This window comes from Physcomitrium patens, chromosome 24, assembly GCF_059467195.1.
Source record: "Physcomitrium patens ecotype Gransden chromosome 24, ASM5946719v1, whole genome shotgun sequence".
In the NCBI taxonomy this organism is placed as follows: Eukaryota; Viridiplantae; Streptophyta; class Bryopsida; order Funariales; family Funariaceae; genus Physcomitrium; species Physcomitrium patens.
This window is the reverse complement of record NC_143433.1, coordinates 12,898,838-12,914,185: the sequence shown is the minus strand read 5'-3', so window position 1 is coordinate 12,914,185 and position 15,348 is coordinate 12,898,838. Positions and strand designations below refer to the sequence as shown.

The window sequence follows — 15,348 nt, the reverse complement described above, 5'->3', positions numbered from 1 at the left end:
CAATTACGAAGCATCTGATTATACCTATACATAACTTCGACCTGATTGGTACCACAATTCACTGTTTCGTCTCACTTTGGAGGAGCTTATCTCATTCAAGGCGTCATACTTATTTCCCACATAAATTGCTTGTTTGCAATGCTTGAGAGCCGGGACCACATGGAAGATTAATTGATGCAAATTCGACGAAAACAGGAAGATGCAACAAATGCTTTTTTTTTTTTTTTTTTTTTTTTTTTTCTACAATTGATTTAGCATAAGAATACAGCTAAAATAACTGAAAATAGTAGTACAATCAACAAATAGCTCAAGGCAGGAATGTGCTGGAGAAATCACCAAGGCTTATCCGACCCATCGTTCGGCAAGCGCCGGAAGTTGACAAAGGGTGCCAACAGCAGCAAGCCGGGGAAGAAGAGGAAGACGAGCATGAACTGGAAGTAGGTCTCGAGGAAAGTCCGGTTATACCATCGCAACCGGAGGTAATTCATGATGACAAGCGGAATGACGAAGAGGTACAACACTGCCGCAGCGCCCGTCGTGAGGTAAATATTGATCCACTCGTCGGGGGAGAACCTCATCATCTCCTCAATCTCCTCCTTCACTAAAGCATGCGCGGGCAGAGATGTCTGCAAAAACACCGCAGCAGATGCAAGTATCTCACCGCCCTTGAACGGCAACCTGCTCGATCCATCCCCCTTCTCTTTCGCCATACCATCCCCATTCTTTGCAACCTCTACATCCCCGTTGCCGCTCACCCTAGCAAACACTCTACGCGGGACCACGTCTTTCCTGATACCCAACTTTGAGAGACCTCGAGCGGGCTCTAAGGAAGCCCGGTATGAGAGAGTTCTCCGAGGAGCGCAGGCTGCATTGAGAGTGGCTGAAGCGGCTCCAGCAAGGTGGAGCTGCGACACCGTTACCATAGTTGATGTCAAAGCTACAAAAACCTTGCACTCAAATTTAGATGGAATGCACTACCCGTCCTTTCTCGCTGCAGATTGAAAGAGAAGGATTCCGGCAGAGGCTGGTCCTTGCGAGGACGGAGATGGGAGGAACGAGCGAAGGGGCTCGGATAAGGGGCAGCCTCAGAAGCCCGAGAGAGATGTGCCGTAGGCCTTGTGGCCCACATAATACTCACGAAAGCGCGATGTCCACCTCCTGTCGTTGGTCTCCGTTTCGGCGTCTTGCTTCACCTTTTCACAACCATTCCTCTTCTTCTTCTTCTTCTTCTTCTTGGTCTTCATCAGCTTTTGTAAATCAACGCGCCTGATTTTCCCTTGCAACCTAGCCTTCGCCCTACGTAGCGGAAAACAATGCTCATATTAGTTAAAAGTGCCACCTTTTTTATTTATTTATTTCTGAGTGGTTTTCGTAGGGAACTGGAGGAACTTAACCTTATTCTTGAGCTTGTTTCGAGATGAATGCTGTGTGAACAGCACCGGAACAGGCCTGGATTTTGATACGGAGCAGGGAGGGATGCAGCCCCACCGGTCGAATTCCTGGCCGGTACTCGGAAATAGGCTCCGAGCCCTGGACCCCAATGAGGATTGGTTTACAGCGAATGGTTAAGTGCTTTCATGTTACTCTTTCGGAATAGTATTGATCGACAATCTTCAGTTGTAAAATATACTAAAATAAATTCATGCTTGTTTTTTCAAAAAAAAAAAAAAACTATTCATGAAGATGTATGATAAGAATGTCCTTTTTTTTTTTTTTTTTTCTTTTCTTTTTTCTTTTCTTTTCTTTTTCTTTTTTCTAAGATTGTCATGTGATATAAGAACTTAAAATAAATAAAATGAAAAAATATATTTTTATTTTGCAAAATTTGACCATCTTATGGCTATTCTTATTATTATACAACTCATTAATAAGCCATTCTCAGAAATAAAATTATCAAAAAATTCTTCTTCATGTTAGTAGTGCACATTCTAATCATCAAATAATCATAATCAAATACAATCTATTTATTCATGCAAAATGATTTTATTGGTACTATGATCTATCAACTACCAAGATATTCTTGAAAAGACTCATTACATGTAAACAACTTGTAAGGAGGTCTTCATGCCTAAAAGCCCATCTTGAAAGGCTCTGGTACAAAAGCCTTGTAAAGCCTTGTAATTGGTGGAGAAAAAATTTAGTTTAGAAACCTTGGCTTTTATGAAAGAGCATAATGTAAGAAGAGACCATGAAACAGAAAAAATACTTTATTTATATATTTCTAAATATAGAAAAATGCATCTTGATTTTATAATTTATTAAAAAAAGGTAAAAAATAAAATAATTTAATAGATATTAAATTATTTGAAGAAGCTGATAAGTATCTTACAAAATTTAAAAAATTTAATGAATATTTTAAAACAGTTTAAGTACAGTTTTTTAAATTTTATAGAAACTACTTCTTGAGGTGGGCAAAGTATATATTTTAAAGTACGATAAAATTCTTGCCATATAGGAAAAAAAGTGCATTCTACCTTGTCTGTTTATATTAATGGCTTTTTTGTTGATTTTCCTAAGTAGAGAGCTACCCAAATGAGCATTTTTGATTTTAACCAATTATAAGTTTTGAAAGTTTTAAGCATATAAAAATCCAATAAGATGTTTGACAAGCAAAAAATTATATACAGTGTTTTTTTTAGTTAGCTAATTCTCCAAAAACTAATAACCTCCAATAATTACTATTTTTTTTAGAATACAACTCTGTCCTATGGCACATAATAAAAAAAAATTGATTTTTAACAATTAATTGATTTTTATTGACTTTTATTAATTAACAAAGGTCATGTGGTCAATAAGGCCACATGGCAATATATGATTGGATGAGGCAAAGCCACATGGTTGAAAGAGCCACCTATCTTTAATAATTAACAACCCTTAAAATTTATTATTAGTATTTTTTGCAGCAAATGATATTAAGTAATAAAAAAATATTGTAAGTAGATATAAAGTGTGAATACAGTTTTAAAGTGGAACCTATCTCATCCACATTCAACTTGATTCATCACTTGTGCTAAGAAGATGACTCTCTTGATGTTGCAAGCTTACATGTTTGTAGGATTAGCATATTGCATTGCATATGAGACATGATGCATATCAAGCAATCTGTTTGTATCAAGTTTTTATTTCAGAGACTCAAAATAAATATATTTGTTGACAAAAATGCTCACAAGCTTTGTTGATATAGTAGGATCATTTATTTTGAACTTTGTTTATATAAGTCAATCCAATTACATACCATTGATTTTCATAGCAAAAATGTACATGCCTTTTGTTCTTTCCTAGAATATGTTTTAGATGAACTTTGCAAAATCTCAATAGTCATGTTTGTAAAATTGAGTTAAGATGGTATGAGAGCCTGGTCCATCAGATTCACATGAGAGAGAGTTAACTTACTGAAAGTAAGTGTTGCTCCTCATGAGATTGTTTAGAGAAAGAAAAAAGAACCACGTAGATATGAATTAAGTATTGTTCTTGAGAAAAACAAAGAAACCATTATGGCAACAATCAATATGCCCAACTTAGACATTGGTGAGACCAACAAGTTGACAAGAGCCTAAAATTTCTATGTCTTGAGCTTTGAAATAAGAACCATTCTATATAGTGTAAGATTGTTGGCAGTAACAAAAAATGTTGTTAATCCAACAATCTTTTTGCATAATCATGAGGATTGTGCATTTACAAAGTTTTAGTTTAAAGGATTGAAAGATAAAAAATTAAGAACTTTGATCTTAATAATTCACAATGATCTCACAAATATTATGATTGTGTATACAAATCTAGTAGTAGCATAAGCAGTACTTTAAGCTATGTATTAAGTAGGAAATCAAAGTCAAGTTGTTATGATCATGAGCCAAGTCTAGTCCATCAAATTATTTGAAGAAGGTTTAGTGAAAGATTAATTAGAAAAATCCAAGAAGCTGAAGAATTGATTAATAAATATGAATGAAAATATATTTGACATATCACTCACTCAGTTTGTATTAAATATGCCTCTAGAAGTTTTGAAAGTACTATCCAAACTATTACATATTAATAGATTGCTATGACATTCAAACAAATAGCATCAAGTTTATGAACAAAAGTGAATGGAAGAAAGCATCATACTATCAAGTGAAGAAATGAAGACACACTTGCAACCAACTTCAATCATAAAGAGTCCATTCTACAAACAAACAACTTTGGATAGAATCAAGGATGTAGACAAAGTTATTTTTATGGATACCAATGAGAATTCTTAGGATAAGGTTTTTCAACTAAACCAACTTTGATTTTCTACAATAGTAGTTGATTTGGACATTTTACAAAGAACTATGACAAGTTTAAGGTGAGATCTTTCAATCAGTATGCTTTTGGACCAATGTATGCAAAGTAAGCAAAGTTCTTTAATATTGCTCCTTCAAAATATTACAGTGGCCATAGATCTTGGTATTATCATGGATATACGCATGTAAGCCAGTAATTACATGTACAAATAGATAGAAGTAAATAAAAGTAGATAAAAATAAGTTAATTTTATAATATTTATTATGGAAGCTTCTTAGAAGCTTCATAGATGTTGCTTTGACTTTATAGGTATCTTTAATTGACTTTTTGGATTAGAAACGTGGTCAACAAGTTGGCCATGTGCCACATATATTGTTAGCTTGAAGTCTAAGCTAACTATGTGGCCCACACATAAAAAAACTTGCCTTGTAAGTCAAGGCATGTATCCTACAAAGTCAACAAATATTGGAGGTCCTATATAACATTGTCACGTTGTCATACTATAAATGCTTACAGTATGTAAAAATTAGTTAAAAAATATTATATGTTGATAAATCTAGATATGTGTTAGAGTGGCTAGTAGATTAAATTAAAGGGAGTTGGTACAAGAAAATTTATTTTGTTTCTTTACTTCTTTTGATTCTGAAATTAAAATATATATATATATATATATATATATATATATAGGACCTAAATGTTTAGTATGAAGCCTTGGGAGAAGGTGGAAACCTAAGGATGAAAATCTAAACTAATAGGAGGCTAATTGAGAGGGATGAAAGCAAGGCATGGTCAGATGAAGACAAGGAATGGAGAACTTCATCCCTATTGGTCGAATACCATGCCCATTGGGCTTTGAGGAGTCTGCCCGCGACCTTAAGAAGAGTTTCGGCGACTTCAAAGAGAAGATTTAGAGATTACAAGCTAAGATTGTAAAGTTTAGGGTTTCGGGTACAATTTTTGTACAAAAATTAGAGGATTTGGAGTTAGGATGAAGAAGTTATAGCCGTTTGAAGTTAAGATGTTTATTTAAGACATACTGTTACTCTTTTGAAGGTATGAGGAGTTTTACAGCAGCTTTTGAAGATCGGAAGGTGCGACTGGAATGGAAATTTCAAGGCTTATAATTTTTACGAAAGAATTATTACTTTTGGAGTCCATATGAAGGAGTTGTAAGGAGTTGAAGGCGGCGCTTCCAAATCAAAGGTAGTAAGTAAGCGGTTTTGTTTGTAGTAATGGTTGGAGCCATAACTTGAGTATTCGGATGAATTTTTGTCTCAAAATTTTGGAGAATGTAAATTTTTGTGTTAAAAAGCTATGCATACAAATTTCGTGGCATTTGAGCTTATATTTTGTGAGATATGAAGAAAATTGCACGCGGATGTATAAAGACAAGGGTTTGAAGCGACTGTTAGGGATTTCAAGATATCTCAAGATCTACAACGAATTTGCAGTTGAAATTTGTTTTAGAAGTTAATAAAAATACATCAGTACTTCATGTAAAATTTGAGTTTGTTTGGACGGTCGGATTAGGAGATATGAGGTGTTGAAGTTTGGAAAAATCTCCACATAAGAATAAACAAGGTTTTAGAAGATTTTATCATATTTTGGAAGTTGTCGGTTACTTGAGGATTGTGTATTTGGTGTAATTACTCAAAAGGGAAAAATTATATATAAACTTAGGACTTTCCTTATTTTCAAGCTTGATTGAATAATTAGTGACAACCAAAAGCCCAGTGTTTTCTTGAGGCAAATTCTCTCTACCCCGACCATGTAGCTCTTAGTTAGATAGTATATATAGAGATAAGAGGGAAGCCTTCTTCACTCTTGTCAACTCCTTTCTTGCTTCCAGTCTAGTTTCAAAGGTCTTTAGTTTTCTTGGCTTTTGGCAATAGCCATTCTAGTTTCTTTCTTAATATACTTATCAAGTTATTTCTATTTTATCATCTTTCTTTGAGAGAAGTCTCACTTGTTTATTTGTTTTTATCATGTTCTTGTCCTTGATAGATTGACAAGAATATACTTACAATATCAAAGCTTTGTCTAATCTTGATTAAGAGTAGGTTACCCCTTTCTCTTTATAAGACATAAGCATATTAGAAGTTGCGGATTACCTTCTTCTAAACTGATATTGTCTTTAGTATTTTCTTTGTTCTCAAGTCTTTTCTTCTATTTGTCTTCAGTAATATTAGACATCTTCTCTTTTCTAAGTGCTATCATAGCATAACTTGCTGAAATAAAGAGTGCAATGGCACAAATGCAAGAGCAATTGAGGAAATTAATGCTTGCGATGCATCAACTCATTTACCACCACAAGGAGTAATAAGATTGGTAGGAAGTGAAGATATAGAAATGATTGGAGTTGCTTCAACATCTACACCAAATCATGTCCCTTCTCCTATGGTGGAATGCCCTTCTAGTATTAGAGAACCAAGAATTGTCCTACCTAAGAAGTTTGATGGCACCATATCAAAGTTTAGAGGATTTATCAATCGAGTATAACTTGTGATTGAACTTCAATCCCAAAGCTATCCAACTCTAGGATCGCAAGTTAGATTCATTGGTACGCTTCTTTGAAGTTCAGCATTATCATGATTTTCATCTTTTCTTGAATGACAAGATCTATTATTGGATAGTCTATAGGCTTTTTTGGTGGAGTTTTGATCCATGTATGGAGAACATAATGTAATTCGTGTTGTAACCAATAAGATCCGTATTTTGCGACAAGGCAATTGATCAGTAATATTGTATGCTTCATAATTTTGACAACTTGCAACTGATATCAAGTGAGATGATGCTGCACTTATTAGCCAATTTTTCTACGGATTATAATATGAGGTAAAAAAAATTGATGCTCAACTTATCTGATTCTCAAATATTGAGTCAAACAATTGACTTTGCTGTGAAGTGCAACAATCGTCTTTTTGAATTTTGATCTGAGAACCGTACAAGTAGACCTCAACGTTACTATAATTCAATGACAACACCAATATCTCTTCAATACATATATTTGAAAGTAGAGGATATGCAAATAAATATAGTATATTTTAAACCTCTTATTAAACAAGAAAATACTTGTTGTTGTTAGAAAGGATTGTGCTTATATTGTAGAGAACCTAAACACACTGCTCAACATTGCCCAAAGAAGCGATGTAATCATAAAATGAGGAATACAAAGATCAAAAAAGATAGCATGTCGAAAAACAAATTTGTCCAACTATAATAGGGACCCTACGGCTGGAACCTTGTACAACGCCTAGTGAAGGTCCTATCTTCTCCTCAGAACACTCTCCATGTTTTATGGTTAATATTATTCTAGGACCTAAATATCACAAAGCCTTTGCCCTACTAGATTCACGAGCCTCAGCATGTTTCATAGATGAAGAATTTGCTAAAAAATATAGTATATTTTTAGTGAAGAAAACTAAACCTGTTTATGTAGAAGTCATAGATGGTGGTCAGTTGTCTTCAGGAGATGTTACTCATGAAACCTTTCTTATAAAAATAGCAAATAATGGTCATAGTAGCTCTGTAATATTTAATATCATTAGATCTCCTTCTAATCCAGTCATTTTAGATTTATCGTGGCTAAAAAAATATAATCGTAAAATAAATTGGACTTCTTGTAGTCTTGGCTTTTCTGAAAGCATAACTAAGAGCGTAGTTAATCAAGTAGAAAGTCATAAGTCTAGTATAATTAAACTTATATTTATAGGTGCAAGAGCTTTCTTGTATGCTGCAAAACAAGGATCACCTTGTATTATTTATGCCACACCTGTTTCTACCAGTGGAAAGACTTCAAGTGGCATTCCAAGCCAATATCAAGATTTTCAAGATGTATTTGAGAAGAAGAATGCAGATACTCTTTCAGAACATGATTAATATGACTGCTCAATTGACCTTCAAGAAGGAGTACAACCGCCATTTGGACCAATCTATAATTTAACTCAAAATAAGTTGGCTGAACTCAATGAGTATATTGAAGAGAATTTGGCCAAGAACTTCATATACCATTCTCAATGTCCAAGAGGAGCTCTAATTTTATTTGTGCAGAAAAAAGACGGATCATTACGGATGTGTGTCGATTATCGAAGACTCAACAAAATCACTATCAAAAATAGATATCCGCTACTTTTGATATCTAGACTCCTTGGTCAGTTGAAATAAGCTAAGTTTTATATAAAAATAGATCTACGAAGAGCATACAATCTGGTACGCATCAAAGAAGGAGATGAATAGAAGACTGCGTTTCGAACAAGGTATAAATATTTTGAATACGTCATGTCTTTTGGACTTATAAATGCATCAACAACATTCCAACATCTAATGAATGATGTCTTTCAGGAGTTTTTAGATGATTTTGTTGTTTGTTACCTAGACGACATCTTAATCTATTCTAAGAACATAGAAGAACATGAACTTCATGTTCATTATGTATTACAAAAATTAAGAGATTTGGGATTCTATGCCAAGATAGAAAAGTGTATATTTCACACTACTCAAGTCAACTTCTTAGGATACATTATTTCAAATGATGGACTTATGATGGATTCTAAAAAAATCCAAACTATTATGGATTGGAAGATCCCAAAAATGGTAAGAGATGTCTAATGCTTTTTGGGATTTGCCAACTACTATCGGATCTTCATCAAAGACTTCTCTCAAGTTACAGCTCTACTTATACGTTTGACTTGTAAAGACAAACTTCAATGGAATCAAGAAACAAAAGTAGCATTTGAAGCTTTGAAGATAGCCTTTTTTTTTGCACCAATCTTATATTACATCAATTTTTTTAAGCCATTTTTTATGAAAATAGACGCATTAGATTTTGCTTTGGGTGCCATATTGTCATAAATGGGAACAGATGATAAACTTCATCCAATAGCTTTTCATTCCAAAAAATTTTCAGCAACCAAGATCAACTACGAAATCCATGACAAAGAACTTCTTACAATCATGGATTCATTTCAAAAATGGTGCCATTATCTAGAAGGTGCTTCTAGCCTAGTCACCGTGTATACGGATCACAAGAATCTTAAATATTTTATGTCATTATATGTTTTGAATCATCGCCAAGTCCGTTGGAGTATGTCTTTGTCAAGATTCAAATTCAAGATCACTTATTCACTAGGAAAACAACAAGATTTTTTAGATGTACTCTCTAGATGATCTTATCTTATACCAAAGGAAGAAAATGTTACTTTTGATCAACAATGGATAATTATCTTGAAGCTAGAGCATCTTCATCTTCAAGCAATGAAATCAATACTAACTGTTGATTCAACTTTCATTAAGTAAGTTTAGACAAGTATCTCTTTTGATCCTCTTATTTGTGATATTAAGGAAAATCCTTCAAAGTATCATGATACTTCCAAGTTTGAATTCAAGAAGAATCTACTATATTTTGAGTGACACATATATGTTCTAGAAGGTGAAGCTCGATTACATGTTCTTCAAGCTCGTCATGACTTTCAAGCAGTAGGACATTTTGGGTACAATAAAACTTTGGAACTAATATCTAGGGACTTTTGGTGGCCTCAAATATAAAAAGCAGTCAAAGATTTTGTATAATCTTGTGATGTTTGCTCGAGATTAATAACTCCTCGTCATTGACCTTATGGACTTCTTCAGCCATTACACATTCTAGAATAACTATGGTCTTCTATTTCTATGGATTTTATCGCGGATCTTCCAATCTCAAGTTCTTATGACTCTATATTTGTGATAATAGATCGTTTTACCAAGATGGCACATTTTGTATCATGTATAAAATCCATCATAGGTGAAGAAACAACTAAGCTCTTTCTTGATAATATCTATCACTATCATGGATTATCCAAGGTTATAATATCAGATAGGGGAACTCAATTTGTATCAAGATTTTGGGGGACTCTTTTCAAGATTCTAAAGGTGTATATAAAACTATCTTCGGCATTCCATGCTCAAATTGATGGACAAACGGAGCATGTTAATCAAGTTTTGGAACAATATTTAAGATGTACTATTAACTACCAACAAGATGATTGGACAACTCTTTTGTCATTGGCAGAGTTTGCTTATAATAACATGATACATTCTTCTACAAAACAAACACCTTTCTTTGTTAATTATGGTTATCATCCATGACTTGATACTTTTGACTTTTCAAAAGTTGATAATCGTGCTGTAAAAGATTTGGTAATTCATTTGTCAGAGCTACATGCAATGATGAAGGTGCAGTTAAAATAAGCTTAAGAACAACAAAAGATCAATGTAAATGTCTATTGAAAGGAACAACCACCATTCTACATGGGTGATAAGGTATGGTTACTTTGTCGCAATATCAAGACTTTTCGTCATTGTGATAAGTTGGACTATCAAAGGCTTGGACCATTTTCTATTTCTGCACAAATCAATCTAGTTGCATATCATTTGTATCTATTAGAGTCAATGAAAATCTATCCAATATTCCACGTATCTCTTCTTGAACCATACAAGACAATGGACATATTAAGAAGAAGACAAGCTCCACCTCCTTCTATAGAAATGGACAATAATGAAGAGTTTGAAGTGGAAGAAGTCTTAGATTCAAGGCGGTGCCAAAATAAATTGAATAATCTTTTCTATTGGCGTGGATATGATATTAGTGAATACACATGGGAGCTAGTAAAGAATCTTGTAAATGCAACAAAGGCGGCGGAGGCTTTTTATCGCTGACATCCATCAAAATCAAGATGAAAACCTTCTTTATGAAAGAAACAAGATATAAGCAAGATAACGTTCTATTTTCAATTCTTGTTTGTAGCTTCTTTGTAGTTATGACACTGAGGAGATGGAGAACCAACAACTAGTGGATTTGACTCAAGAGCCTTTGTTTGTTGACCTACTGGATGAAACATTACAATTGTCACAAGCTTCAAGACGATGCAATCAAGATGAAGAACTTCAAGAATGACATGTTCTTCCTTGAATACATGGCGAGATACAAAGCATTTGATATTATGACCTTAGAAGGAACTTTTGATGTTTGATGATTTTATTAGAGGTAGGAACAACTCATGACGGTATTCCAAATGTTTTATTCGAAGGAAGTTATGAAGGCCTCAACAATGATCAAATAATTGGATGGTCTTCCTGCCTTGGTATGAGACACTACCAAATGGTTGAGAGGCCCTATCAATCATCTTCAAAAAGAATAAAGATTTGAGTATGTGGCAAATATAATTTGTCACATCATAGATTTCTTTAACATATAATGATCGCTCCTCGTGGAAATTGTTCCTAGAAGGGAGGATAATGTCATGGACATATGCATGTAAGCTAGTAATTACATGTATAAATAGATAGAAATAAGTAAAAGTAAGTAAAAATAAATAAAAATAAGTTGATTCTATAATATTTATTATAGTAGCTTCCTAGAAGCTTCATAGATGCCACTTTGATTTTATAGGTATCTTTAATTGACTTTTTGGATTAGAAACGTGGTCAACAAGTTGGCCATGTGCCACATATGTTGTTAGCTTGAAGACCAAGCTAATCATGTGGCCCACACGTAGAAAAACTTGCCTTGTAAGTCAAGGCATGTGTCCTACAAAGTTAATACATATTGGAGGTCCTATAGAACATTGCCACGTAGTCCCTAATTAGATAGTATATATAGAAACAAGAGTGAAGGCTTCTTCACTCTTGTCAACTCCTTTCTTGCTTCCAATCTAGTTTCAAGGGTCTTTAGTTTTCTTGGCTTTTGGAAATAGCCATTCTAGTTTCTTTCTTAATATACATATCAAGTTATTTCTATTTTGTCATCTTTCTTTGAGAGAAGTCTTACTTGTTTATTTATTTTCATCATATTCTTGTCTTTGACAGGTATTTAGATTGTGGTACTTCAAGATATCAGTTGTAGATAACAGCAAAATAAATGAAACTCAAGCTTAATCTTGTAATTTTTAATAAATATAGAATGAAAGAAAAAATTCTTTTATTGTAAAAGAATCAACATTGCTACTATCAAAATTAGTTAATCTAAAATAAAATTAAAAAGTATGTATAAAGCATGAGAAAGAATTTAGTTTTTTTGGGCTAAATTATAAATATTAGATTCATAGTGATATTTTTTGATTGTCATTATTGGATATTAGATAAATTCAATTAAACTCATGTAGTTGCATTAAGAATGCAAGATCCATCAAATAGATCATATTATTTTTATAAATCATTTGAATTAATTTTTTTAGAATAGAAAGACAATGCCACACTTTGGGACAAGTGCTATAGACATTTGAGCTACTTTGGATTGGGTTACTTATCAAAATATAATATAGTTAGTAGACTCCCAAAAATTATTCTTTATTATAAAGTATGTAAAAATTGCTTAGCAAGAAGGCAACATTGAAAAAGATTATTTTGTAGATTTAATATTAGTGCAATTAAGGCATGACAAAAGATCTACTTAGATTTAGTAGGACTAATACATCAATCCTTTGTTGGAAGGATCATAATATATTTTAGTATTCATAGCTGATTTTTTACAAAAAAATAAAAATAAATTCTTTTAAAAAATAAGAATAAAACTTTTAATTTTTTTTTTGATAATTTAAAGAATACTTTGTTGCTAAATATGAAATAGAATGTAAATATTTTGAATAAATTATTGAAGATAATATATGTTAGTTGAATTCAAAAATTATTGTCATGATCATAAAATAAGAAGAGAGCTAATTCAATTGCTATATTACAATAGAACAAAAAAATTGATAAAATAAATATGACCTTGATTGAATAAAAAAAGAACTTGACAAATGAATATAAATTACTCCTATTTCTATAGCCAAAAGAAATTGTAACTACTAATTACTTGGTGAATTAAGATCCAACATGAGCTAATAATGAAGTGACTATAAAAAAATAAGTATTCAAGTAAAATTCCATACATTAATTATTTGAAAATATTTGGATGCTTTGTATAAATATACATTCTAAAAAAAAATAAAAAGAAGATAGATAATAAAATCCAACTATGCTTGTTTGTAGACATTAATAAGAAAAGAAAGGCATATAAACTATTTAATCTAATAAAATAAAAAATTATTATTAATAGTGATGTATTATGTGATGGAAAAAAATACTAATATCAAAAAGAAAAAAAATATTATTTATGAAGACTTATTTTCAAGCATCCAACTATCGTCAATTGAATCAAATTTAGAGCCTTAGATAAAAAATCCTAATCCAATATTCAATTTTAGAATAAATCATGCAAAAACTAGTAGTGAGATTTTCTTTCTATCAATATCACCATCACTACTATCTAAGGATTAAAAAAAGATCTTCACAAAAATAGTCCAACATGCCCTTAATGCGCTGCAGCGGTATGCGTCGTCAAAGAGAGAGCTTCAGACCCAATCACTCTTCTCCACCAAAAACCCATACTCTGAAAAAAAATAAAAAAAAAATAAAAAAAAAAATCTCTAAATGCAAACATCGCATCAACACCGTGGTGATAAAGACCTTCAGTGGGTAACGACGCCACATACCTGGAGCGAGAAGAAAATGGCCAACGCGGACAGTAACAAAATTCCCAAGTCGCGCTTCCTCATGATAACAGCAATTGCAATCACTCCTCTACTCCCATCAATACTTCATCCGCATCGCCATAGTAATCCGCGATCGTCCGTCCAAGTTGAGAAACAACACACTGAAATACTAGAAACCTCAAAATCCTCAAAACCCCATGAATCCTACTGGCTCAATGCAGAGATTCCAACTCCGGACTGTTCTAAAAAAAAAAACAGCAGCTGTTGTAAGTAAGAGATATCAACACAGTGGTTTGTTTCGATCAGCTCCCAAGCGTCCCGTTCTGTAATTAGCTCGCGATGACTAGCCCTGTCGAGGAGCATCACCCTTGCTCGATGACGTGGGCGCACATTTGCTGCTTTGCTCTTGCTGCCTCAGCGCGGTGTGGGAATAAGCCATCGCCTTCCGCGCGTTTGCGTGCACAGATCCCAAGGCCGTGGTACTCGATGACCATGGCGATATCTGTCGCCGCGCGATCTCGGGGGGTATTTTGTATGGACGTGGTGCTCTATGACCATGGGGGTATGTATCGCCGCGCGTTTCATGCTTGTGGAGATGATAACTAGAGTTTGGCTTTTTGTGAAGGACATGAATCTTGAAGAAAAAAAATCCTTAATACACTCTTGTGTCACTGAAAGGAACTAGAAAGTCACTCAAAGATGGTATAATATTGAATTGGAATGACTATTGCTAAAAATAAGAAGACTAGGAAGTCTTAAAATAAGACTAAGAACTAGAAAGACATTGATAAGAGTGAAGAAGGCTTTACTCTTGCCTCCATATATACTCTCAACTAAGAGCTACGTGGCAATGTCCTATAGGACTTCCAAAACATGTTGACTTTGCTTGCTATATGTCTTAACTTACAAGATAAGTTATCTATATATGTGTGAGTGGATTTTTCTCCTCTCACTTAAATTTGATTTAATTAGATTATAACTTACATTAGAGCTCAATATTAATTAATGTGGAGATGCAAATCATCTATAAGATAAGAAATTCAGTAATAAACAACCTTAAATATTTAAGTTCAGCACTATCATGATGTTAAGATTTTTTTTTTTTTTTTTTTTTTTTTTTTTTTAAAAGATGAAAGTTGGAAGATTAGCCTACTTGGAAATCAGCAAGGGTTCTTACCATCAAAGCCTTCATAATCACCATTCTTCAATTTAAACTCCCTTAAGCATGAACTCTTGGCAAATCCAAAACCTAAGTGCAAATTGGCCTTGAATTTGTGATTTTTTCCAATTTTTCTTTTTTTTCAACTTCAAGTTATAATTAAAATCACTATGAGAGGAAACTCCACCAAAAATTTAGTTTTTCTCCATCTTTTTAAGATCATCATTAATTTAACAATTATACTTTATATTTTTAATCCAATTAAATTATAAAATGAAATTTAAGCTTAAAAATCTCAAAATTAATTAAGAAGATAGAACAATCAGGTTTAAGGTACTTTCTAACTATAGTCAAATTAGAAATTAGCTTTTGGTTAAAAATTAAGATTTTCGATTAATTTAAGATATAATTCTTAAG

At 33.0% G+C, this 15,348-nt stretch overlaps 1 protein-coding gene and 1 long non-coding RNA gene across 2 annotated transcripts; both read right to left on the bottom strand.

The window, feature by feature from the left end:
- Positions 1-200: 200 nt before the first annotated feature.
- LOC112276672 (uncharacterized) lies at positions 201-1,185 on the bottom strand. The gene has a single exon (XM_024508200.3). The coding sequence runs from the start codon at positions 921-923 to the stop codon at positions 333-335; it is 591 nt and encodes a 196-aa protein (XP_024363968.1). The 5' UTR covers positions 924-1,185; the 3' UTR covers positions 201-332.
- Positions 1,186-13,364: 12,179 nt separating this feature from the next.
- LOC149986442 (uncharacterized) lies at positions 13,365-14,168 on the bottom strand. Its single transcript, XR_016500698.1, has 2 exons — positions 13,773-14,168; positions 13,365-13,669 (listed from the first exon to the last, which is right to left on the bottom strand). It is a non-coding gene; the product is annotated as an uncharacterized LOC149986442 (long non-coding RNA).
- Between the last annotated feature and the right edge of the window lie 1,180 nt (positions 14,169-15,348).